Here is a 26,358-nt window from a genome sequence, read left to right on the forward strand (position 1 = left end):
TTGTCCTGCTGCAGAACTCAAGTTCGCTCCAGCTTGTGGTTACGAACAGATGGCCGGACATTCTCCTTCAGGATTTTTTGGTAAACAGCTGATCTCATGGTTCCATTTATCACAGCAAGTCTTGCAGGTCCTGAAGCAGCAAAACAGCCCCAGACCATCACACTACCACCACCATATTTCACTGCTGGTATGATGTTCTTTTTCTGAAATGCGGTGTTACTTTTACGCCAGACGTATTGGGACACACGCCCTCCAAAAAGATAAACTTTTGTCTTGTCAGTCCACAGAGTATTTTCTCAAAAGTCTTGGGAATCCTCAAGATGTTTTCTGGCAAAACTGAGACGAGCCTTTATGTTCTTTTTGCTTATCAACGGTTTTGGTCTTGGAACTCTGCCATGCAGACCATTTTTGCCGTCTCTTTTTTACGGTGAAGTCATGAACAATGACCTTAACTAAAGCAAGTGAGGCTGCAGTTCTTTGAATGTTGTTGTGGGGTCTTTTGTGACCTTTTGGTTTGTCGTCGCTGTGCTCTTGGGGTAATTTTGGTCAGCCGGCCACTCCTGGGAAGGTTCTCCACTGTTCCATGTTTTTGCCATGTGTGAATAATGGCTCTCACTGTGTTTCGCTGGAGTCCCAAAGCTTTAGAAACGGCTTTATTACCTTTTCCAGATTGATAGATCTCCATTACTTTCTTTCTCATTTGTTTCTGAATTTCTTTGGATCTCAGTATGATGTCTAGCTTTTAAAGATCTTTTGGTCTACTTCACGTTGTCAGGCAGGTCCTATTTAAGAGATTTCTTGATTGTGAACAGGTGTGGCAGTAATCAGGACTGGGTGTGGCTGGAGAAATTCAAACTGTGATAAACCACAGTTTTAACAAACACTTTTTCACACAGGACCATGTAGTTTTGGATTTTGTTTTTCCTCAATAATAAAAACCTTCATTTAAAAACTGCATGTTGTGTTCACTTATGTATCTTTTACTAATATTTAAATTATTTTGATGATCTGAAACATTAAAGTGTAACAAACATGCAAAAAAAAAAAAGAAATCAGGAAGGGGGCAAACACTTTTTCACACCACTGTATAAATATTCTTAATGTACTTACTCACCAGCTCCTGTAACTTTTTTACTGCCCAGAGCCATTATATTTATTTGCTGTACTTATACGTTACATGCTGTAGATATATTTGTACGTTTATCTGCACTTGTCAGTTTGCTGTTCAGTGAAAGGCGCTTAAATGCGGACATTTTTATGCAAACTGCTGAAAACTCAAGACCTTCTGACCAATCAGAATTCAACATTGCTGTGGTATAACGGAGGGAAAGTGTGTGTCGATCAAACACTAACAGACAATACAAATGACAGTGAAAAAAAAAACTCTCAGCCTGAGACATTTTACAGAATTCTACTGTATAATGCACAATGACATCATGCCACATCCATGTGATAAATGATATCTCATTTATCACTCAAAGAGCTCTCAAAGAGCTGCATCGCCGAGCAAACCCCATAACACCGAGCCGCTACCTATTCCGTCATCGTGTTCCATCAGAATTTGACTAAAATCTTAAATGTAAATATCTGCCTGTTTTTTTTTTCCCCAGGTGTGGTTCAAAAACAGACGTGCAAAGTTCCGCAAAGGACAGCGATTCCCTCCTCTGCTGAAAAAACGAACCGAACAAGCGAAAGCTGAGCTCGGCGAAGACGAGAAAAACACCACGCAACCAGAAACTCCACTTTCAGATTTCTGTGCTGGTCGGCCCAGCACTTCGACAGACAGCACAGCTCGTCTCCAGACTCCCTGCCGGCTGGGTTTTCCGTCTCCTCTCCAACCGTTTGTGTTCGGAGAACCGAACACGCATCCGATCCTTGTCTCAGCATCTGCTTTGCCTTTCTCAGCTTCCTTCTTACCCTTCACTCGGCCTTGTAGCGGTACGGCAGACGTCGTGCCTATGCGGAAACGCGGCGGCTTCGGGCTGCACTTTAAACCGCGTTCGTGTCTGGACTTGTAGCTGCACCACAAAAAACAACAACAACAAAAAAATACCCACAAACCTTAGCCAGGTATCAGTGTGAGAAGACGGAAAAGTTCTCCGGGGTCGAGAGAAAGTTCTCGTTATCTGCTTTAGAATGACCGGCCTCTTGACTGGAGTCTTTCCATAATTTTTTGAGAGCTCATGATCCTGCATGATTAATTTTTTTAATTTTTAATTTTTTATATATATACTTATATAAAGCACTTCTTTTTTCACGGCCCAAAAAACATGTAGTTTGAACATTATATTATTCTTATTGTGCTGATAAATATTCCTGGGGGGTTTGCAGATGATGTGAAACGATTGTGTCGATGAAATAAAGTTCACTCCAAATCCTGGTAAAACCACAAACAGCTGCTAATCATTTATTTCAGATATTTGTGGACGTGATGGTGAGTATTCTACACGTCCATGCTATAGACTTGCCTTAGTGAATACTATTCAGTTTTATTGTATGGTGACAATACGTGCAAACCCGGGATGCGGGACCCTATGACATCATGACGGGTGGGTTAGGAATATAAAGAGACTCTGTGCTCGAGCGCTTACTCGCATGCAGTTGAGTAACGAATGCACGGTAGAGTCACGTTTTTTTACGGTCCCTACACCGATTGCGGAAATTTGATCTGTTTTTCCGTGATGCAGCCGAGAAAACGAAGGCTGCATCATGTTAGCTATTGATGATGAGATGGATGTCATAAATCGCATCACTTAATACCATCATGACACCACATCTACAGAAACCATCAATATTATGAAGAAAGGCAGTAGAATAGAGCGCTGCATCACACAGAAATCTGTAAGAATGAATGAATGTTGTTACTGAAGCAAGAAACCATATGAACACAATTCAACACGTTTCCTTTCACTGTAGCCACAGCTGCTCCGCCCACACACATTATCTCCAGCACAGGCGTCAATATTTACCTCATAAAACGACTGAATTTTTGTGCATTTTTTCAGTGCATTACGGTTTTCATGAGGATTTGAAATTGAAGGGAAGTTGTGTGTTTTTGTGCAAATTCTACTGCTGTTTTGAACTGTTTTGCCTCACGATGTCCTGCTTTTCTTGAAAAGTCCGTCTTGTAAATCTAAGTATGTGTCCAAATAATTTCTTCTCCTCCATCAGCCATTGTGGAGTAAAAAAAAAAAAAAAAAAAAAACTGTCATTAAATCCACAAAATTATGTTTGAGCTTGTGCAGTTTGCTACAGATGCAGTTTGCGATCTCCGACTAGCGCTCCCTTTAACTAGCGCTCTCTCCGACTAGGGCTTTCTCTGACTAGCGCTCTCTCCGACTAGGGCTTTCTCGGACTAGTGCTCTCTGACAAGCGCTCTCTCCGACTAGGGCTTTCTCCGACTAGCGCTCTCTCTGACTAGTGTGCTCTCTGACTAGCGCTCTCTCCGACTAGCGCTCTCTCTGACTAGCGCTCTCTCCGACTAGCGCACGCTCTGACTAGCGTTCTCTCCGACTAGCGCGCGCTCTGACCGTCCGATCGCAAGACGTGAATATGGCAACGTATTTGGACGCCTTCTGGGGGATAAGTGACGGCCTGTGACTGCTATATTTCTTATATAAACATGAGTTTTTAATTAGAGATGAAGTTTTTGGCAAGTATCAAGTCAACAGCGAAAAAGTTTTCAAAAGAATCCTTAAATGTGCAAAAAGTAAGCAGGTGAATATGTGAACGAAGCTGCTGGCGATTTGCCGCCTCACAGCTCTAACGTCACTGGTTCCATCTCAAGCTCAGGTTGATGTTTTGCATGTTCTCCACCTGGGTTTTCTTCCTGCTTCTCTGGTTTCCTCCCTTTTGATTGAAACATGCCAGTAGGTGGACTGGTAAAAATAAATTGCCCTTAGGTGTGAATGAGTGAGTGGATATGTGTGTGTGTGTGTGTGTGTGTGTGTGTGTGTGTGTGTGTGTGTATTGTACCCTTAAATCCAGGTTCTATCCATCTCACGTCCAGTTTTCCTGCTGCTTCTGCCACTCCTCCTTATAAAATTATTTTTAAATATAGAACCCTGAATGGTTCTACTCTTGTAGATGGAACCCTTTCATTTTCTGGTAGCTTTTTGGGGAAACTAAGAACTCTTAATTACCCCCTTAATGATCTAAATCATTGCCATTGGTTTCCTCACATGGTATAGTTGTTCCATGAACAATTCGAGCAGAAAACCTCCAAGAACATTTGATGGGTTTTCAAAGAACCGTGCAAGATAACAGGCTCCAAATCGAACCAGTTTTGTAAAGTAGAACAGTTGTTATGATCTCCATGATCATCATCAAGTCTTGAATCAAGTGTCAGGGTTTCACATGTTCTCAGTGCGTCTGTATGGGGTTCCATCAGGTTTTGGTCCAGAAGTATACTGGCAGCTGTGAACGTTGGAGTTAAATATGTCCTGGTGTCTCACCCAGACTTGGTGTAGATATGCGGTAGATAAGGTTCTAATCATTTTCCTGTCAACATTTGAATGCCCAAAACTTGACCTGCTGGGTCATGTGTGCATTCCTGGGTGGCATACATCCCAAGCCTGGATGAAGATAAATGAAAGGATGAATTTTGGGCTCAGCATCCAGAAGACTCAATATGGATAAATGGAGATAAAGGTTCCGATCATGTTCCTAACAACATTTTAATGACTGAAACCCTGGGTTGATCTTAACCTGCTGGGTCATGAGGGTGTTCCTCTGTGTTATACATCCCAAACTGGATGAAGATGAATAAAGGGATGGAATTTAGGCTCAGGAGCCAAATGTCAGTGTAGATAAATGGTGATAGAAGTTCTGATCATGTTCTTAGTAGGTTACACTGCATTTTAACACCTAAAACACTGGGTTGTTCCCAACCTGCTGGGTCCACCTGAGGGTCTTTCTTGTGTTATACATCCCAAGCCTGGATGAAGATCAATGAAAGGATGATTTTTGGGCTCAGCATCCAGAAGACTCAATATGGATAAATGGAGATAAAGGTTCTAATCATGTTCCTAACAACATTTTAATGATTGAAACCCTGGGTTGATCTCTACCTTCTGGGTCATGAGTATGTTCCTCGGTGTTATACATCTCAAGCATGGATAAAGATAAATAAATGGATGGAATTTAGGCTCAGGAGACGAATGTCCGTGTAGACAAGTGGTGATAGAAGTTCCGATCATGTTCTTGGTAGGTTACACTGTATTTCAATACCTAAAACACTTGTTTAAACCCAAACCTGCTGGGTCCACCTGAGGGTGTTCCTTAGTGTTATACATCCCAAGCCTGGATAAAGATGAAAAAACGCATGGAATTTAGGCTCATGAGCCGAATGTCTGTGTAGATAAATGGTTCTGATCATGTTCTTAGTAGGTTACACTGCATTTAAATACCTAAAACACTGGTTCGAACCCAAACCTGCTGGGTCATGTGTGGGTTCCTTAGGTAGATAGTTGAAGGTTCTCTGATGTGTATTATCTTGAAGGGTTTTATTCGAGCTTTTGGGCAGGAGGAAACATGGTTATTTGTTAGGGATGTGTGTAATAGAGACATGTTGGTAAGAAATCCGGATGTGTTTGTGCTGAAAGTGTGATGGGGAGTGACTGCCTGCTTCTCTGTGCTGACGCCTCGGCTCAGCGACTTCAGCAGGGCTTAAAGAGACAACAGCGGATCCGCTCTTAGCTGCTGTCAGGATTGAAACCGAAAATACAACGATTTAAAGCCATGAATGCTGGAATATACACCCTGGCGCCATCCAAACTTCAACCCTCAGGTATCATTGTCTTTATTTCTACACACTTTCCTAAAAAAACACCTAGAAAACCGTCTAGCTAGCTAGCTAGCCTAGCTAAATGGCTGTTACCTCAGCGCGCAACGCAACCCCCCCACCTTTTTTCCCCCGCCTTCTGCTCTACGATTGGTCGATTTTACTCGGAATATGCATTTATATCCAATCAAACGCGGTTGGCCGATATGACCAGCCAATTACAGCAAAGCAGGCAGGATTGCTACCGACCTAGCTAGATGAGCTTAGCTGGTAGCTAATAACAGCGCTATATAAGAAATGGATTATTAGCTTCGCATGCTAAGTAGGAATTTTTTTTTGAGTTGCATTTAAAAAATGGATTTACGATCGAATTCACGGAGACCAAAAGGAATAAATATGGTTCGAAGACAAAAAGGTTCATTTATGTGTATTTGTGTAAAAAAAAAAAAAAAACGTCCAGCTAGCAGTTGGCTAGCTAGCGCTAAGTGATCTGACAAGACCATCAAGCTACTTAGCCAAAATATTAAAAACACATTATTTAAGACAACCAAATGGATAGAAATGGTGTGTAAGATGTTAGTTAATTCTGGATTTGGAATGCTATGTTTCTAGGTTCATTGTTAGCCTGAAGATGTAGGAAAGCTAACTCCTATTTTAGCTAACAAGGATCCCTAATCATTGCAAGAAACATCATCTTTTGCTTGGTTTGTCTTTTCTAAGTGAAGAAAAGATGGGTTTACTTAATTTGGTATCTATGATTAAATGTCTTAGCTGAAGTCCAGGATGGAGACCTGCATGTATTTGCAACATCTCTAACATCTCTATAATCTCTCTTATAGAGTCCTGGTGAAGAGCAGTAGAAGAGAACATGAGAAAGAAGGAGATTATAAAAGGGACAGACTGACAGACAGAATGTCACACACACATTCCAAAACCAGATCAAATCAGACACTTTCGGACACAAGGTTTCTGATGTCGTAAGACCTCTTTCGAATCCCAGCCCATGATTCCTTAGGAAGCCCTGTGGCTGTTCGATCGTCTAATGGTTACTCTCTCTCGTCCCTATATTTACTTTTGGTTGACCAGGGATTATTTGCTCTAATCGCTGCGTTCGACATTTTGAAAGCTGATTGTATGTCAAATCGGTTTGTTCTTCCTGTTAGGCGACCTGCCAGAATGTCCAGTTTGGCCAAGCAGATTTCTGGTCCAGTCTTGACTTGGTTGATTGTGAATATGAATCCTGGCTGGCGAAATCATGTGTTTTGCTTCCCGGTTAGACTCGTTAGTCAACACAGACCAGCCGCTTAAAGCACGTTGAGATGACGCTGGATTTCATACTTCACTACGCAAGACTTCAAGGATCATGAGTTAGTTTTGAGATGTTTCAGTTTCCGGGTAATGACTGGATTGGGAATAAAGGTTTAGGAGTAATGTGATTAATTTCTGTCTGTCTGTCTGTCTGTCTGTCTACATGTTTGTTTGTTTGTTTTTAATCTTTCTTTCTCTTTTTTTTTTTTTTTTTTTTTTTTTACATATCTGTCTAGCTGCATGTAAATGCATTTATGTCTATCTATTTCTCTATCTATTTCTCTATCTATTTCTCTATCTATTTCTCTATCTATTTCTCTCTCTCTCTCTCTCTCTCTCTCTCTCTCTCTCTCTCTCTCTCTCTCTCTCTCTCCATATTTGTTTGTTTCTTTTTTTTTCTTTTTACATATCTGTCTATCTGCATGTATACGCATTTATGTCTGTCTGTCTGTCTGTCTGTCTGTCTGTCTGTAAATGGACACTGGATTCTGGAATAAACTGCCATTGCGGGGCCCTTGAGCAAGGCCCTTAACCCCTTATCTGCTCTGTTGTATAAATGCAAGCTTTCAATCTGCCAGATGCCGTAAACGATCAATTTAACCTGTCGCATCACTTCCCTGTTCTACTTTTTTACGATGCCAAGCTATTTTTATATAACCTAAGCAGCCAAAAGTATGTGGACACTCACAGGTCACACTTATGTGCGTCTTGAATGTCTCATGTTACAATAAGCTCCACTCTTCTGTGATTTTGGAGCTTTGGGAGTTCAGCTGCAAGAGCATTAATGAGATGATGTTGGATGAGGAGGCCTGGAGTTCAGATGGCGTTCCAGTTTATATTGGAGGTTGTTGAGGAGGTCAGGGGTCTGTGCATTACCTTAACACTGACAACGAGGGCAATACAGAGACATTGACTAGGGATGATCCAAGATTTATTTATTTTTGGTCATTTCTTTTAAAAAACCTGCACAGACGTAAGTGATTAATGCAATTGTGAATTTCATACCAATTTTGTTGTAGGATAAGGAGAAAGCAGAGAATCAGATTTGTGCCACTTCAGCCTTGAAATGTAAACGACACTAGAACAGTGTTTCTTTGTATTTTAGCGTGAAGCAAGTTGTTTATTAGGCATGTAAATTTTTGAATTTTGCTAAGAAATTCACCTGCGTGTGGAAAAGCGCGCACTTGAGCCGTCGCCGTAGGAGCTAAAGTGTGTGTGTGTGTGTGTGTGTCTGACAGATCGTCAAATAAAGAACAGCAGGGAAAATAATTACCTGAAAATTTGCCTTAATGGCTGCTGGGCCAATCAGTGTCACATTGTCATCGATTAAATTCCCCGGAAACCCAGACTGACGGTAAATATTACATGACTCGCAGAAAGACTTCAGAGAGACGTACAGTTTCTTCTGAAATGGTTGAACCAGTCCTTTGTTCTATTTGTATTTTTTTTACTTTTGCAAAAAATCTTGATGGATCATTCTTACAACTGCCATTTCCTGATCTATACATCTTGTTCAACAACCTTCGGTGGTAAACCACACAACCTTCTGTGGGCAAAAGTAATGGAACAGACGCTCTTAAACTTGATAATGCTGTCTTGTTTTGTTCAGTTTTTGTTTTGTGTGTTGCGTTCCCAGGCTTGGACATCTTTCAGTTGTGTTTTATTAACCCGATTAAGTGCAAGTGTGTATTTATTCCCAACCGTATAATAAATGTCGTATTAAATGGCTGTAAGTTGGCAGACGGCATGATTCTGTAGACTTTCGCAGTCATTCTGCTGAGTTACAGCATCAGTAAAGATCAACCAAGAACGTTCCAGAAGCCACCATGCAAGCCAGAGTCATAAAACGCCATCAACTGGAATTGATTAATGCTTAGGATCATGAGCAGATCCTTTCCATATCCATCTCTTTAGTGGAGGTTGATCTTGCCTTTAAACTTTTGTGGCTTATTCTTGCATTTATTTCCTAAGGTTTTTCATCAATTTGTTTGCCTCATTTAAAGAAAATGCCATGCTCTTTTTTTTCCCCTTAATAGATGGTTCATCAAGTTGGTTGAACCTTTCTAAGGTGAAACCAAGAGCAAACACAATCCAATCTAAAAGGACACACCTGGGCAACAAGAAGCACCTGTTGGTTACATGTTCCGATATTTTTGATCGCTTGAACAAACGAGGTGCTGTGTTCTAATTTTGCTTAGCATATCGAAAATGTAAGTACCAGGAAGTAATCTCACGGTTTGATTTTAAACCCAAACGCCTTCACTCTAAAACAAAACCCTTGGCCCTACGCCATAAGAGTTTCGGTATCTCTCGCGCTTGTTGTTGTTTGCGAGGCCTATTCCCGGTGGCTGTCGATCATTTGTTTCAAAGCTGAAGCCAAGTCGCGAGTTCAGAGAGTTCCTGCTTTACCAGTTCCACTTCTTTTCTCCAGCTATGGTTCGCTGGAGGATGTAGCAATGGGCGTTAATTACAGACCAGTCCAAACCTGGGTTATGCTCAATGCTCCCAAATTTAGTAGCAAAAGGAGGTGAGATGTCTTCATTCTGTTTTGTTGCGTATTTTGCTTTTGGGTATTACAATTTTTTTTGTCTGTTTATGGTGGTCATGATGACTGTCTGGCAGGCAAACCTAAGTCTTATCCATGTCTGTCTCTGAGTCTGAACGTTTTTAAATATTTCTATATAATATTTTCTGTTGATACCTGCTTGTACTGATTATATACGACTGATGTAGGTGAGGTGAGGAGGTCTCGGGCGCAGTGAACGTGAAACATTCATCCCGAAGGTGTTGAGGTCAGAGCTGTAGAGGAGATCTTCCGTTCCAACCCATGTAAAGCGTATCTTCATGGAGCTGGCATTGTGAAAAGGTGCATTGTCATGCGGGAACAGGTTTATGTAAAGGGGAAAGGTGAATCATGCTGCATCCAAAGACATACACAATTGCATGCCTCCAATTTCATGTTCTCAGTTTAGGGAAGAATCCAGGAAAAGGTGTCCCAATACTTTTAGCAATATGGATTACATGTTTGATTCACTTCCTGCAGGTGTTCCGATTTACTTTCTCTCTGCAATCGAACCATGTTCACTATGACTCACAGTGAGACAAGCTCACTCAGGCACTATTGCACTCTGGGGTCTGCCTGCCTGCGAGCACGTTCTCACCCAGTACGAGAAACGCTCCAGACTGACGCAGTAACCAGTGCACCACAGACCTCTGACCTTACTCTGTGGCTTGCGCAAAGACCTCACACACCTCACAACAGGAACTTCACATATTAGTCAGAACACGTACAGTACACACCAGACATTCAACGTGAAGTGTAACTAAAAACAGATACAAGTCATGTCATCAAAGCAAATGAAACACTTTGGGAAATGAGATGGAAACAGTAACTCTGCTTCACAATGTTGACTAGTTTTCAACAGCAGCACAACTCTGAGTTTAATTCCCGCAGGTCCACGAAACAGGCAAAAGTATTGGGACACCTGACTTTTCCAAGCATACGTTGTTCTACAAACTTGGAGGTTTTGGACGTCTTTGGATGCTGTGGCATGCAACTTTCACTTGAACTTCAAAACCCAAACCTTTTCCAGCATTGTACATATACAACTGGCTGAATGAGCACTAATCTCCACAAAATCTGGGAAGTGAGATGTTCACACTGTATGTTCAGGTGCTTTTGTTTTAATTATGCATAATCACGTCATTACACTGGTGCGAAAGCTCTTGTAGCCATCGAGAATTAGGTTTCGTCAACAGGAAACGATTGTCGATCTCGTTTACGTGAAATTCGCCGCAGCCCCGTGACCCACTCGGACGGTTCCAGGCTCCGCTCCGGGACTTTGATAGTATTGCGAGGTAGTTGAACCCGATACAAGCGTTGCTTGGCTTGTAATTTGCGACCTTTCTTTTCCACGCTGTAAACTCCCATGACCGGTATGCGCCTCGTTTTCATTTCCGTCTAATAAATGCTTCCAAGCCTTAGACATCTCGCGTTTCTCTTAGACGGTGAAGCGGACACTTCGCTCTGTTACTCCGTGGAAATCTGTTCCGTGCTTTTTTTTTTTTTTTTTTTTTTTTTTTTGTCTGGCGTGCATTGTTCATCTTTCTCCGGCGGGTTTAGCGTAGACGACGAGGTGATTAATTGTTATGTAACGCCTTTGGATTGAATGTTTTGTAGAACTTTGTAACAGGTAGTGTGCACTTTTTTCTTTGTATGTGAACTCTAGTCGGGACCAGGAATTCTTTTCTGCTGCTAATCTAAAGTTCTTTTTTTAATATATTTTTATTTTTTTAATATCTTGCAGATATCTAGCGGAGAAAGAGTTCATCATCGATAAACTGTCGGACTTGAAGAAGTCCTGAAGGATTTTTCCAGCCAATGACTCGGAGGAAGCCATGCGGAGTCCAAACGGATGTTCAGCGCCGACTGATTGGATACAGTAGCAGGAATTGTGTGTGTGTGTGTGTATATCTATAGATGTGTGTGTGAGTGAATGAATGTGTGTGTGTGTGTGTGTGTGTGTGTGTGTGTGTGTGTGTGTGTGTGTATGTATGTATGAGTGAGCATTGCTAGCACATGCTGCCTGAGTCAGGCAGCAAGGTGCTCCGAAGAAGTCCACCGGGCCGTGCAGGATTAATGTGACGCGGATGCGGCATTGTGGATTTTAGCCGCGATTTAGCCGTGTACACGCGTCTATCTCGGACCCCGCCCTCTGAGCTAAAACCCCTGGCCCTCGTTTTGACGCTCCTCTGCTTTGCATGGCTGGCGAGTAATCGTGGAGAGGCCAGGGTATCACAAGCTTATGGATTTTGATAAGAGAGGTGGGAGGGCAGACACCGACGAGGGAAGGAGGATGTCCAAACCGGGCGGGGGGAGGCCTGGGCACAGTAGCCGGGGCACGGGCGGGAACTCTGGCGTCCTCATGGTCGGACCCAACTTCCGTGTGGGAAAGAAGATCGGCTGCGGGAACTTCGGAGAGCTGCGGCTCGGCAAGAACCTCTACACTAACGAATACGTCGCAATTAAACTGGTAAGGGAATATAATATCTCTCTTTTTTTTTTTTTTTTTTTTTTTTTTTTTTTTTAAATATCCTGCACCTCAGCTAGTGATTGTTTCCTGATACCACTGGAAATACACTCCAGTCAGGTGTTTGTTATTGGGTGGAATATGCAAATGAACAAACCCCTGACTAGCAGCTTTCTTTTGCTGATTCCAGGTTCTTGTGCATGATGGCTCTCATTCTCTCTCTCTCTCGCTCTCTCTCTCGCTCTCTCTCTCGCTCTCTCTCTCGCTCTCTCTCTCTCTCGCTCTCTCTCTCTCTCGCTCTCTCTCTCGCTCTCTCTCTCAAAAAAAAACAAACAAACAATGAAAACAACAATGAAATATAAAACAATAAAATAAAAGGTTCTGGTTGGTCAGTTGATAGTTGCTCGGGTTCAGGTGTAGTATGTGAGCACCGTTTGCTGCTCACACCATCAACATCAATATTTCTATTAGGATCAGTATAGATCAGGGCTCTCCAATCTTTTTGTGATTTAAAGGATCCCTAAAGCGGATCATCTAAAGAGCTGCACAAAACAGTGTGTGTGTATTAGGGGTGTAACGGTACACAAAACTCACAGTTCGGTCCCTACCTCGGTTCTTAAGTCACGGCTCCTTTCATTTTCGGTACAGTTGGGGGGTAAGAAACGTAAAAAATTTAATCGCTTGTTTTATTGCAGTTTATTATTTTTAACAATTTTAAATAAAACGCCTGCTTGGTTTAAAAAAAAAAATCTGTATATCAAAATAAAATCGAATATATCATAATAATGTAGACTGAAAAGATTGGCGCTTTTGAAACATCCACATTTAGTCCCGATTTGCTGTTCTAAGAACCTCCACTTTTCTCTTCTGGGAAGATCTGAGTTTAGAAGGAAAAAAAACCACGTGCGACTATTTGATTTGATCTAAAGAATACTGGCATTTCTTGTGAATGAACTCCAGGTGATGACCTCCATGCTTTATAATCTATTGTGGTAGGAGTGGGAATAGTGGTGGCTCAGTGGTTGAGATGTTGGACTTCAGATCAGAAGGTTGTGAGTTCAAATCCCAGCATCTCCAATGCTGCACCCCTGAGCGAAGCCAGTCAGGAATTCCTTCAGGGAAGAACATTTCTTGACCTCCTAATACTTGTGTGACGATGACGAGGTCATATTTAAGACTGCAGGTTTTTGTCCTGGAGATGCGATTAGAGGAATCCGTGTTTTTTTCATGAGTGACTCACAAAATTTCTTTCCTCTTGTGGGTAAACCTGCGAGGTAGGAGGGACCAGATGGGGTAAAGCTTTCGCTCGCTTGGCAGCGTCTCCGTGGGCGATTGCAAAACTCGCAGTAAATCACCAGAACGCCGCTTTGTTGCATGTGGAGGTGGTTTTCTTTTCTAGACGGACAGATTTACGGCGCAGCATGCGGGGAAAGAGTTCAAAGGTCAGCTCTGTTAAAAATGGAAAGGAGTGTTGATGAAAAAGGGGCTCAAGACGGTAACTGACTGGTAGATTCTATAGTGTGGGATGACATTTTAATTAACCGCTCTAAACGGAATCAGGTCCATCTTCTGTTTTCCCTCTATCCTGATTGGCCGACGATTTTCCCGGGGCCGATAACAGAATCGGAGACGGTCGATAAAGCTACGATTTGTCTGCCGATTTTTGCATTCGGTGTCACGTGACTATATAAACAGTGTCACTGATACCGTACTCGGTAATTGCAGTCGAACATTTACACATTTACGATGTCGCGATCACCGATTGCGAACCCACGGACCCTGGAGTTTTGTAAAAGTTGTGTAACTTCCCACTTGCTTGCTGAAGCACGAGGGTGGCCGGGCTTTACGAGGAAGCCGGGGTCACAAATCTATTTTGATCACCAATAGACTTAAAAAACGAACACGGCTTCAGGTTACATTTGTAGTATAGCTGGAAAAGTCGAAGTCCCAATAATTTTGGCCTTATGGTGTTTTGTTAGCAGATTTATAGTTTTGTTAGAGTTTGTGGTTCTCATGCTGTGTGTGTGTGTGTGTGTGTGTGTGTGTGTGTGTGTTAAGGGTTCGTGTTCTGATCTTCCTCCTGATTTTCTCATCTCCTTAACAGTCCATATAGTTTAACGGGCTACTTAAGATTTTATTGGTTGGCAAGTATTTTAGTCGTATAAAGCTGTGATTTATACACACACACACACACACACACACACACACACACACACTTTCAGACATGTCCCACTTCAGTATCACTACGTGTGATTAGATTTTTTTTACGTAATGTATTTCTATTCTCAGGGCTATTCTATTGCGTTCAATCGATCGATTAGACTTTTTTTTAAAACTTTTGATAGGAGTTGCAGGTAATGGGTTCTCTGAAAAAAGGAAATGGGTGGAGTTTTTTTTTTTTCTCCTGTGTGAGGAAACGCCGGACGGGATTATTATTATTTTTTTAACTCATGTCGTCGTGTTTGATATTACATGTACCTTTGTGGCATTGGGCAGAAGCTCTTATCCAGAGTGACTTACATTTATCCTATTCATACACCGAGCAGCTACAGGGTTAAGGCCCTTGTTTAGGGGCCCAGGATTGGCAACGTGGTGTGGCTGGGATGTGAACTCACAACCTTCAGATCCAAAGTCCAATACCTTAACCACAAGGCCTCCACCTACCACCTTAGGTCTCGTAAGTCAGCCGCCTGAGACCTGAACAATCATCACAGGGCGTTCCTACTCGCTGGCATTTCTGAATGTGGACAACCACTTCCTGTCAGCATTCCTGGATTTCTATATTTTGTTCTGTGAAACTCATTTTCTATAATCAGTTCAAAATGAATCGATCATTTCCACCATTTTTCTTTGTTTCCGTCCAGAAGAAACACCTTTGAGCTTGATTTCTGTGTTTATAAACTGTAGGTTTTGTGTGTTCTGCCTACTATTGTTGGTTCCCCCTTTGCTGCTAAAGCAGTCGTGACCCGTCGATCATCAACAACGTGAACTTCTTCAGCAGTTTGAGCTACAGGAGCTCGTCTGTTGGATCGGACCACACGGACCAGCCTTCGCTCCCCACGTGCATCGACGATCCTCGGCCACCCACTAACAGGTGCCATGATGAAGAGATCATCAGTGTTACTCACTTCACCGCTCATAATGTTGTATATTCCTAACGTTTGCCTGCTCGGCGTCTTCACGAGCAGTGTGCATGAGCAGTTCAGATATGCGAGCACTGAGCACCCCCCAGAGACTCGGCTAGCCTTTAGACCAATATGGGGTGGTGACGTGTGTTCCCACGCGGTCTTTCTTCTGAACCATAACAAGTTTCAAGAGTTAAGTGACGCTGGTGTTATTCGCTCCATGGTGTGACCTCTACGTTGGAACAGCTGGAGCCGTATTTATATCGCCCTCCATTTAACGAGCTTCGAACTTCCGAAAAGCTGTAAGATTGCCGCAGGAGGGAAAATAAGGTGAGAGTGTCACGCTTGTGTCTCGCACATATATACACACACACACACACACACAGGCGTGAAATAAGAAAGTGCAGAGACCGAAACATGACTGAAAGGTCGTCTTTGTTTTCAACTTCTCATCCAGTTTGGGTTCAGCTGCATTCGTTCTCACAGCGGGAGAGATACAGAGTGCAGCGGACGACCGGGACATGCTTGGGGAGTGTGTGTGTGTGTGTGTGTGTGTGTGTGTGTGTGTGTGTGTGTGAGGGTTGGAAAACACAGCCAAGTAATATTCAATATTTATTTTTGTAGACAAACCCTGTGTGTGTGTGAGAGCAGAAGATCCCAGTTTTTTCCAGAGCTACTTCGTTGTAACGTGAGCATGCGTTGACACGTGTGAGGGCATATTGGTTTATTTGGGGTTTGTGTGTGTGTGTGTGTGTGTGTGTGTGTGTGTGTGTAGGACATTGACATTCTATACTTGTTCTCTGTTAGCCTGCTTATCTCCCACACATACTTGTGACACAATGTCAGTGTTTACTAACTCCTCTTTTCATTAAGTAGTCTCTCAGTGCTTTCTCCTCCCTATTGAGTTCCTTCTCTCCTGCGTGAGATGGATAGATGGCTAGATTAGACTTTCCACGTCGGTCAATCAGACGTCGGAGACATGGCGCTGACATGATGGACGGCATCTAGTGAAAGCAGCCAAATGGGAAATGTCTCACTTTGGATTTGTTGGGTGACATCCCATTTTATATGTAGTCCCCAATTTCTGTTATTATAACCTCCACTCTTCTGGGAAGATTAGATGTTTGTTTAGATCCAGCATTCTGAAGCAGAACATGACGCCCTTCCTTCAGAAACTGGGCCGAACGGTTGAAGGCATTTCAGTAAATTGATGATTTGCTGTCAGAACCAAAAAAAATGAGAACTATCCGTACCCTATTGAGTTACATAATCGCAATGTGTTGAATCAAATTGAAATCGGATCTCAGGCAGGGGTAAATCGCATCGTAACGGATCAGTAGCTGCTTCATATGTATTTTTAATGTATCATATTGTTTGCCCTCCTAATTTCCATTCATTATACTATATACATTTGCCATTGTATCTTTTGATATATCGATGGCATGACATCATTCTGTTTACAATGTATAGATTTGTTTGCATACTTGCACGTTTCCTTACCCTTTTTTTCCTTCCTCTTTATGTAAGATCTTCCCCCACCACCTTGCTTGCTCTTGACATATCGGATTTACAGGAAACGTGACTAAGAGAACGAGGGCACGATCACACCGGGATTCAGAATTATGATTCGGCGCGTGGACGGTACAACTTCCCACCGCGCGGGTGGAGCAGCGTTAGCATTGTGAAGGCTATTTATAGCAATCGGTGACTTATTTTTTTTTTTTGCGACTCCCTGAGTCACAGTGAGTCATTTTGAATTTATTGCAGTGACAAAAGCTGTCTGGCGGTTATCTTTAAAAACAAGTCGCTCAGGTTCCAGCTGCGAGTCAAATCACCGGTTTATATGAACGAGCCTGGTCTGGTACGATATCGTTTCTACGGTAACTGTTGTAGACGTTCGCGTAAGAAGGTGAAGCTGGAAAACTGGTGTTTCTCCATACCGTATCAAGGTTTTGAGAAATTTCGAAGGCTCATTGGGAAACTTTTATTTATAGCTGCAATAAGCTATAAACGGATGAACAGTACAGAGCGCAGTTATCCGTGAATAGAAACGATGCCATTGCTGGAAAACGTGTATAAGGGTAGTAAAACCTATTTCTGTGCACCCCAGAGTGTTTTTATTGCTCACTGATTCAGATGTTGGACTTTAGATTGGAAGGTCATGAGTTCAAATCCCAGCCCCATGCTGCCGGGCCCTTTAGCAAGGCCCTTAACCCTCATTGTACAAGTTGTTTCAGTTGTGCTCTGAATAAGGGCGTCTGCCGTGAGTGTGCATTTTTATTTATTTATTTTTTTTTACTTTTTGCTCACGTCCAGCTATGTCCAACGAAACCCTGCCCACAAAACATATGGCAGTCCGACTAACTTGGTTAGCATGAGCAAGGGCCATCATGAGGTCGCTTTCAAACCACGTTACGACTCACAGACTTTGCATTGCTGATTATAATGATTTATGAGGATGTCAAGGGAGCCATCGGGGGAGTGTCTGTAAAATGACGTATTAAAGGCCAATTTAATTGCAATGACTGGAAACAGATTGGAAGGCAGTTAAAGTTAAGGACTTGAAGGCAGATTTTCTTCTACACAGTCATAAAAGGAAATAAATTTACATTTACTGTAATCTAAAAACATAACATAACAACCATGATTGTCAAAAAAGCTGGCAACAAAAGTGAGTACACCCTCAGTGATAACAACTTTACATGGTGTAACCGTGCGAAGCCACACGTCCTGTTCATCATGTTTGTTTTTTCTGCTTGACAGAACCATACAAATGTGAGTATCTTGTATTAGAGCAGTTACAATGGTGCTTTGAGTCCAATTCTCTCATACTGACCACTGGATGTTCAACATGGACCTCATGGTAAAGACTCTAAGGATTTGAGAATTAGAATTGTTGCTCTCAACAAAAATGCAGAGGCTGTAAGAAGATCAGTATCACCCTGAAACGGAGTTAAAGTACAGTGGTCAGGGTCATACAGAGGTTTTCTGAGACGGGTTCCACTCAGAACAGACCTCACAAGGGTCCCTCAGAGAAGTCGAGTCCTCGTGCTGTAGTAGCTGCTTCAAAAAATACAGACACAAGTGCTGCAGCACTGCTTTAGAAGTTGCAGAAGTTCTGCTTGTCAGTGCTCAGACTGTACGCCACACACTGCAACAAGTCGGTTTGTGCGACCGTCGTACGAGAAGGAGCCTCTTCTGAAGCTGCTCACAAGAAAACCCACAAACAGTTTGCTGTAGAAAACCCGTCCAAGAGCATGAATTACATAACCATGTCTTGTGGTCTGATGAGTGTCCAGCATGTGTGGTTGACACCCCGGTGAGGAGCACCAAGAAAGTGTGTCGTGCCTACAGTCAAGCATGGTGGTGGTAACATCATGGTCTGGGGCTGTATGAGTGCTGCTGGTACTGGGGAGCTGTGATACATTGAGGGAAACATGGATTCCAACATGGACTGTGACCTTCTGAAGCAGAACATGAAGAACTCACTTGAGAAACTGGGCTGAACGGCAGTTTTCCAACATAATAATGACCCCAAACACACCGCCAAGGTGACACCTGCCTTGCTGAGGAAGCTGAAGGTGATGGAGTGTCCAAGTATGTCTCCAGACATGAACCCTATTGAGCACCTGTGGAGATCCTCAATCGGAAGGTGGAGAAGCTCCATGTGTCTAACATCAGCAGCTCCATGATGTCATTTTGGAGGAGTGGAAGAGGATCCCAGCAACAACCTGCTCTGGTGAATTCCAGACCCAAGAGGATTAAAGCAGTGCTGGATAACAATGTGCTCACACACAACATTTACACTTTGGACACAGTTTTGACATGTTTACTGAGGGTGTACTCACTTTTGTTGCCAGCTATTTTGACAGTAATGCAGACCAGGAACAGCCCTCGATCAAATCCTTACACTCGCCCATTTTTCCTGCTTTGAGGATCAGCTTTGAGGACGAAATGTTCACTTGCTGAAATATAAATATATCCACTTGCTAACTTAAAAGTTCAAGGGTTAAATTACTGGGTTGTGGCCTGACTGTAGGATTTGCATGTGCTTTTTGAACATCCCACTCCATATTGAGTCCTTTTGTCCTTTTTGAGTCCACTGTTCTGGGAAGATGTTCCACTAGATTTGGTGGAGATGCTGATGTAGGTGCGTTGAGGAGGTCTGGGGTGCCGTCAGTATGAAAAATGAATCCCAGAGGTGTTTAATAGGGTTTATAGCTCTATTGAGGAGATCTTCCACTCGAACCAAAGCACATCTACATGGATCATTGGCTTTGTGCACAGGAGCAATATGAATTCTGAATGGCACTCAAACACGGCGCAGTCCCACCAATCTCGAGCCTTCAGAGATTCAGCCCAGTGTTGTGTGAGTCAGTTCCTCTCTGCCAGAATCGTTAGAACAATGCGCTCGTATTGATTGTTGAAAATTGCTTTATTCTTTCGCGTCGCGCACGTCACCGGCCGGCGTACGGCCTCGTCACATGGCATCGATCATTCCTATCAGGATTTCCACATATCCTCTGAAACTCCAGGGCCACATGGGAAGCATGACATTTCCTTAAACACTGCTCTAAAAAATCCCCGAAAACGAATGGATGGAAACACTTTGTCTGAGCCACTTCCTGCAAGATGTTGATGTTTAAATAAAAGCGAGAAAAAAAACCTGTAACTTCTTCCGTCATCTCCAGCAGCAGGAGATAAAGACGGCTACTCTTTCTCTTTCTTCCCCTTGTGCTTGAAGTCTTTTAGCTCTGTTAAACGTAACGATAAACACATGACTGTTTGTTTTGTGTCGTGTGGATAGATGGATGGATGGATAGTGGAATGGACTTTAATGCACCTAAAAAAAAAAAAAAACCCCAGCAAAACCACAAGAGGCTAATTATGGATAGATAAATGGAGCGCTGAGCAGACGGTTGATTTGATATGATGAAAAGATAAATTATTTGATATTACTGGATAGATGGATGGGTGTATGTATTAGATGGATGGATAGATTGCATCATTGATATGACTGGATAGATGGATGGATGGATGGATGGATAGTGTTTGATTCGCTGAAAAAGACAGAGACTCCACATGAGGCTCATAATTAATTGCTGGATGGATAAATGGATGGATGGTTTATTTGATTTATTGACATGATTGATTTATTGTTTGATATGACTGATTGGATGGATGGATGGATGAATAGGTGGGTGGATCGATGGAGTGTTTGTTTGATGCACCTAAAAAAAAACAGCAAAACCACAAAAGGCTCCTGATGGATGGATGGATGGATAAATGGATAAATGGATAAGGGGTTTGATAGATGAATTGATTGGATTGATGGATGGATGGTTTTTTGCTATGATAAATAGATGGATAGGTGAATATTGATTGATATTAATGGAGGGATGGATGGTCTGGTTAGTTGACTGATGCGCCTAAAACGACAGCAGAACCACAAAAAGCCCATTATTGAGTCAAACACGTGAATTTTATCCGACCTGAAATCTACCTGATTAGCTAAAAAAAAAAAAAAAAAAAAAAAAAAAAGCTACATTATACAGTTATCCATTTATAGTTACGTTCATTGGCGCTGGTACACGTCAGGTCCTACAGTATCTATCATCTTCTCTATCCTGAAGAAAGTGTTACTCTGACGACTCCTCCTCTAAATGTTCCATAAACATCTTGCGCTACGCAGATCGCCACCATTTTTAAAGGGTTTTTTCTACAGACCCCAACGAGGACCAACACCCGACCAATCAGAACTGAGAATAAAAAAAAAAAAAAACCTCCCCATTGCTCATGAAACCGTTTCATCCACACGCAGTGAAGGTAACCTTAATCTGATCAGTGTGTTCTTCTTTTCTGTCTTTCAGGAACCGATTAAGTCCCGGGCACCGCAACTTCACTTGGAGTACAGATTTTATAAACAGCTGGGAGCCTCAGGTAAGCAAGATGACCTCGTAAGATGTTCGGAATTTCATGCACAGCTGGACACATTTTATACACTCTCTCTTTCTTACCGATGTGGCTTTAAGGGTGTGTTTGTGTGTTTGTCTCCCCCCCTCATTCTGCGTACTGTGAGAACCATGGGGGTGGATGAGAGCGCCGTTGTTTTTGATGTGGTGATGCTACCTTTCATGATGAGAGTCAGCCGAGGAGTAAAAACGCAGGGCAGAGGTTATCTGTGCTGGAGTCTGAATTTGTCAGGAACCTCTGTATCTCTGGTTCAGTTTTTAAACCTGGCATCTCTTGAACCTGTTACTTAAAAGGAAGGAACAGTCTGGACCTAAAACATCACCCTGGGCTGGGAGGTTGTTCTTAAAGCAAACACACACACACACACACACACACACACACACACACTCATGCAGACGCTTTCTGACACACAACTGCAGTACAGTGATTTCATTTACGGGAGCGAGAGAGTTTGCCAGCTGTGTTTTCAGAGCGAGAGGAGTGCAGACCAACAGGGCTCTCCTGCAGTATTTATAGCTACAGCGCTTCCCAAAACCAGATCTCCATTATCGAATATCCTCCAGCATGGCACTTCGCTGGAGCTGCTCCAGGCTGCATCTGCTGAGATCCTTCAGGGAAAGGATCACATCGGGGTTGTGTTCATCACTAGTGTCGTTTAAGCACTTTTTAAAACCCACCCCCAACCCCCTTTTAAAACCACCACCACAACCACAACCAGATGTCAAGCCTTAAGGATTTTCCTAGAGTTAAATAGATGAATACGTTTCTCTCTATCTGGACACTCCCTGAAGTGGCATGAGGAAGGAACCTTGAGAGGAACCAGACTCAAAAGGGAACTCGTGTGACCAGAGTTCATGTAGAGACTAGGGTTGAAAAATTTTTCAAGACTGGAAACTTTCAATGGGAATGAACTGCACTATATAGGAATTAACGGGAATAATCTGGAAATTTGCAAAAGTGCAGGTGAACCTGTAAGAGGGGAAAAAAAAATTGCAGGATAATTTTTTTTTTTTTAACAACCAGATTTAATGCAGTTTCAGTTTAATTTCTACCTGCACATCCATCAATCACACGCACACAGCACACTAACTGCAGGGTCACTGAGGCCACGCCCCCTACGTGCACTTGTGCATTCCTCCATAACCTTTAAGACAAAAAAAAAAGTCCACCCTGGAGAGCGTTCGCGTGAACAACATAAATATTGCACACGTTTATGTTTAAAACCTCCTTGTGCTGTGTGTCTTTTTAAAAAAAAGACTCTGTATTAGTTTGCCTGCATGTCAACTTATGACCAAACGAAACATTTATATTTGTTTGTATACGATACATTTCATATACATTTACCCAAATGTGATTTACACTGTAAAAAAAAGTTGGATTTTCACGCTAAACATGGCCACAGGTGTGAAGAACGATTTGGACGTAGGACTGTGCCGAATGCACTGCTTTCTAGGTTCAGGATTGTTTTTCGAGAACGGATCTTCATGACATCATGCAGGGCGGAAATCCTTGTATGGGAAAGCAGCAGCCAGAGCGAGCGCGAGAGAGCGCACCCATCACAGTGCTTCATTTGGCTGCAGAAGCCGCACAGGACTCGCTGAAGAAGTGGTGTGTTTTTGGACGCGAAGGGAAGGTGAACCTGGTTTAGTGCTTATCGAACATATAGACACGTCCTGCTGTAGTCGTTTATGTGTTGGATCAAACTAAAGACTCTTTGGAGATGTGAAGGATGCAGTACTACTCTATTGGAACCCAAGGTTAACATGAGATTGCCTGAAACCGTGTCGTCTTTAATCTTCTCCCCAACATGCACAACCACTAAATCCAGCTAGCCGGCCTTTCCAGCCTCGGAACCGTCTCCCTGACTGCAATCCCTTCGTCCACCTGTTCTGTTCTGGTGCTGCTCTGATGAGGTTTGACCACACACCATCTCTCTCTACACTTCTGCACTAAACTTTTGGGTCAACATGTTAAGTGTGAACGAGAGCTTTGAGAGAGGATTTGTTTCAAAGGCTGTTTAGGTTTTTTTTGGTTGGGACCCGTGTGTGTGTGTGTGTGTGTGTGTTTGTTTGGTGGCTTGTTTGTCAGCAAGACGTGTGGATATTTTCTCGCCACTTTCTCTCACAGAGATCGTGTTTCAATCATTTCTCAGTGTCGTACAGTCGAATGGAAACAGGAAGCGCTGTGTGTGTGTGTGTGTGCGCGTGTGCATGTGTGTGTGTGTGTGTGTGTGTTTGCTCTCATGCCATGCTCTATGTTTAATTTACAGGCTCGCTTAGACCTGCACTTTGGCTTCCCATTGTGCCTCTTGCTGTGGCCTTTCGGGGAGAGAGACTTGTTTTTGCGACACAATGAGTGCAGTTGTTTTGGAACGTTTCAAATCAGAATTGAAACGCACTTGTGAATTTGGTTCCAACTATTGTTGTCTCTCAAAAGCACAGACATAAATAACAACACTAGATTTAGCTTTGTAGACAAGACTACACAAGATATAGTAAACAGAAAATACGCTCGCGCTCGTGTTCTCTAAAAGGGTAAAAGTGTGGGTTGAGGCTCAACGTCTCCCGAAAGGAAATGACAACCTACATAATGACTGTATGTATGACTCTTAAGTGCGATCTCTGACATTCTTTTCAGCCGGTTTATAATTATTGTGCTCGGTCAGTATAGTGTCTGCGTCGCTCTCCAGGGAGGAGGAGCTCAGAGAAAGCGTCACTCTGTGTGAGGTTTCCAATTTTGTTCCTGCTCCTAACTGAGATCATGTTTGGTTTTGATGAGTCACTGCTGTTGGGCAAAAAGCTGGAACGTGTGTGTGTGTGTGTGTGTGTGTGTGTGTGTGTGTGCACACGTGTGCACACGTGTGCGCATGTGCGAGTGAGCACATCCTCTTTGTGAGAATGACACAGGTCTGATCAGGTAAATCCTTTTATAGTCCTCTCTGGAGGTGTGTGATTGCTGGAGCTCTTTCCCTCTCTCTCTCTTACTCTTTCTCTCACACACACACACACACACACACACACACACACACTGCCACTATAGATGAGGGAAAAAGAAATGGTGCCAAAAGAAAGCTTTGATCTGTAAAAATAAATAAATAAAAACACACTTATCTGGCCAAAAGTATTGGGACACCCGTGTGTTTTGGTTCTTCTCCCAGCCGTAACCACGAAATTGTTGAATATCTTCTGGATGTGCCAGCGTGACATTTTCCCTTCACACGGGCTAGAAAACCCAAACCTGTTCCGACATGCCAATGCAAACCCTGTTCTCCATGAACATCTGCTTTCAATGGGTTGAAGTAAAAGATCTCCTTCTATAGAGCTCAAACCCGAATGAATGAAACCAATGAATGTGACTGCATCCCAGGCCTCCACACCTCACCTACATCAGCACCTGACTTTGCTAAAGTCTTTAAGCACAAATCTCTACAAGATCTAGTTGAACCTCTTCCCAGGAGAGTGGAGCAAAAAGGGACTAAATGTGGAACGTTTCTTAAATCACATATGACATGGAGATAGTGAGAGGTTTTTCTTCTAGAAGAAGCAACCTGAAATTCGAGGAATTATTGATCTTACAGACATGTTTATAAGTAGTGTGTGTTTGTTTTTGTTTAGTTTATTTCCCCAGAATGCCAGAGAGAGCATTTGATCGTGTTTTGTTACTTTAACAAGCCATGCGTGCTTTGAGCCGTAAGAGGCACATATCAAATGTCTCTTTGGCAGACCTGTCCATTTTCACGTAGAGTTTCACGTTCGCACTTCGTGACATGGTGACGCACGTGGGCAGAGTAGCGCCGGTTAGCACCGTTAGTCTCGAAACATTTTGATACCACCTCGTATGTGTGTTTCTGTGGGTCTGCATTTCCAGTCTGTCTCGTTCTTGTTTCCTGCAGAAGGGATTCCTCAGGTGTTTTACTTCGGGCCATGCGGGAAGTACAATGCCATGGTCCTGGAGCTTCTGGGCCCCAGTCTGGAGGATCTGTTTGACCTCTGCGATCGCACTTTCTCCCTGAAGACCGTCCTCATGATAGCCATACAGCTGGTGAGTGAGCTCTAGGTGGAAAAGCTTCTGTGAAATAAATGCAATCTGTCGATCATATTGTTGAGGAATATCCCTGACATTTCCTTGTCTTTCTCAGATCACACGCATGGAGTACGTCCACACCAGGAGCCTGATCTATCGAGACGTGAAGCCCGAGAACTTCCTGGTCGGGCGGCCGGGCAGCAAGAGGCAGCACACCATCCACATAATCGACTTTGGGCTGGCCAAAGAGTACATCGACCCAGAGACCAAAAAACACATCCCGTACCGGGAACACAAGAGCCTCACGGGCACGGCTCGCTACATGAGCATCAACACACACCTGGGCAAAGGTGAGGCCTGGCCACACGTTTCTCTTACTGGGTATGAACCCTGAACTACAAAACCGCAATAGAACATTTATTCATTATATACGTGTGCACGACTTTCGGTAGCACGTGCGGTCAGACGTTTCTTCGAGGATAAGCTGAGAAGAAGGAAGTAGCAAAGGTCTCTGTAGATGGAACTGAATTTCGCTTTGCTAATTCGATCAGTGAGGCCAGTTCGCTAGACTCGATAGATGATCACTGCAAATTTAGACTTTATAGAAGATTATCGAGACTCAAATAAGAAATGAAATGTATTAGTTTGCATGCGTGACCAAACAAAATGTGATTTTGTTTTATATAGTACAAATTATATCAAATTTTTTTTTATCAATTCCCCAAAATATTCATCAATTTCTATAAATTCCTCGTAAGTTTTCAAAATTCCCATGGAAAGTTTTCTGAAATTTTCCGCCCACTTTTCAACCCTACCTACGAGCATCACAAGCTACTTTTAGACACGGATAAAAGTTTGAGCAGGAAGTCCACATTTCAGGACGCTTCTACATGCCTCAAGTATTCGATTTGATTTTACAAAGAAAAAGTAAAAGTGCATTGTTTGTGTTTGAGCTGAAAGTCTGGACTCGTTCTGGTCCACAGAGCAAAGCAGGAGAGATGACCTGGAAGCACTGGGACACATGTTCATGTACTTTTTGCGAGGCAGCCTGCCCTGGCAGGGGCTAAAGGTAAACACACACTTCTCTTATCTCTTATTTGTATGACCTCTGTGTTTT

The 26,358-nt window shown here is 42.9% G+C and overlaps 2 protein-coding genes across 4 annotated transcripts in view; both read left to right on the forward strand.

The window, feature by feature from the left end:
* dmbx2 (diencephalon/mesencephalon homeobox 2) overlaps positions 1–2,095 on the forward strand; it is a 4,213-nt gene extending 2,118 nt beyond the window's left edge. Inside the window, exon 3 of the mRNA XM_083554786.1 lies at positions 1,611–2,095. Within this exon, the coding sequence (XP_083410912.1) occupies positions 1,611–2,018 (408 nt within the window). The 3' untranslated portion in view covers positions 2,019–2,095. The remainder of the gene's footprint in view (positions 1–1,610) is intronic.
* Positions 2,096–5,463: 3,368 nt separating this feature from the next.
* Positions 5,464–26,358, forward strand: part of csnk1g2b (casein kinase 1, gamma 2b) — a 28,311-nt gene continuing 7,416 nt past the window's right edge. For 2 of the 3 annotated variants that reach the window (XM_083555028.1, XM_083555026.1), the window contains exons 1-6: positions 5,464–5,788; positions 11,398–12,123; positions 21,116–21,185; positions 25,111–25,259; positions 25,357–25,591; positions 26,225–26,310. In XM_083555028.1, coding sequence (XP_083411154.1) covers positions 11,896–12,123; positions 21,116–21,185; positions 25,111–25,259; positions 25,357–25,591; positions 26,225–26,310 — 768 coding nt within the window. In that variant the 5' untranslated portion in view covers positions 5,464–5,788; positions 11,398–11,895. Of the gene's footprint in view, positions 5,789–5,982; positions 6,198–11,397; positions 12,124–21,115; positions 21,186–25,110; positions 25,260–25,356; positions 25,592–26,224; positions 26,311–26,358 lie in introns of those variants that run through there. The other variant, XM_083555027.1, reaches the window with a different exon arrangement.

This window comes from Silurus aristotelis (assembly GCF_946808225.1).
Source record: "Silurus aristotelis genome assembly, chromosome: 11".
In the NCBI taxonomy this organism is placed as follows: domain Eukaryota; kingdom Metazoa; phylum Chordata; class Actinopteri; order Siluriformes; family Siluridae; genus Silurus; species Silurus aristotelis.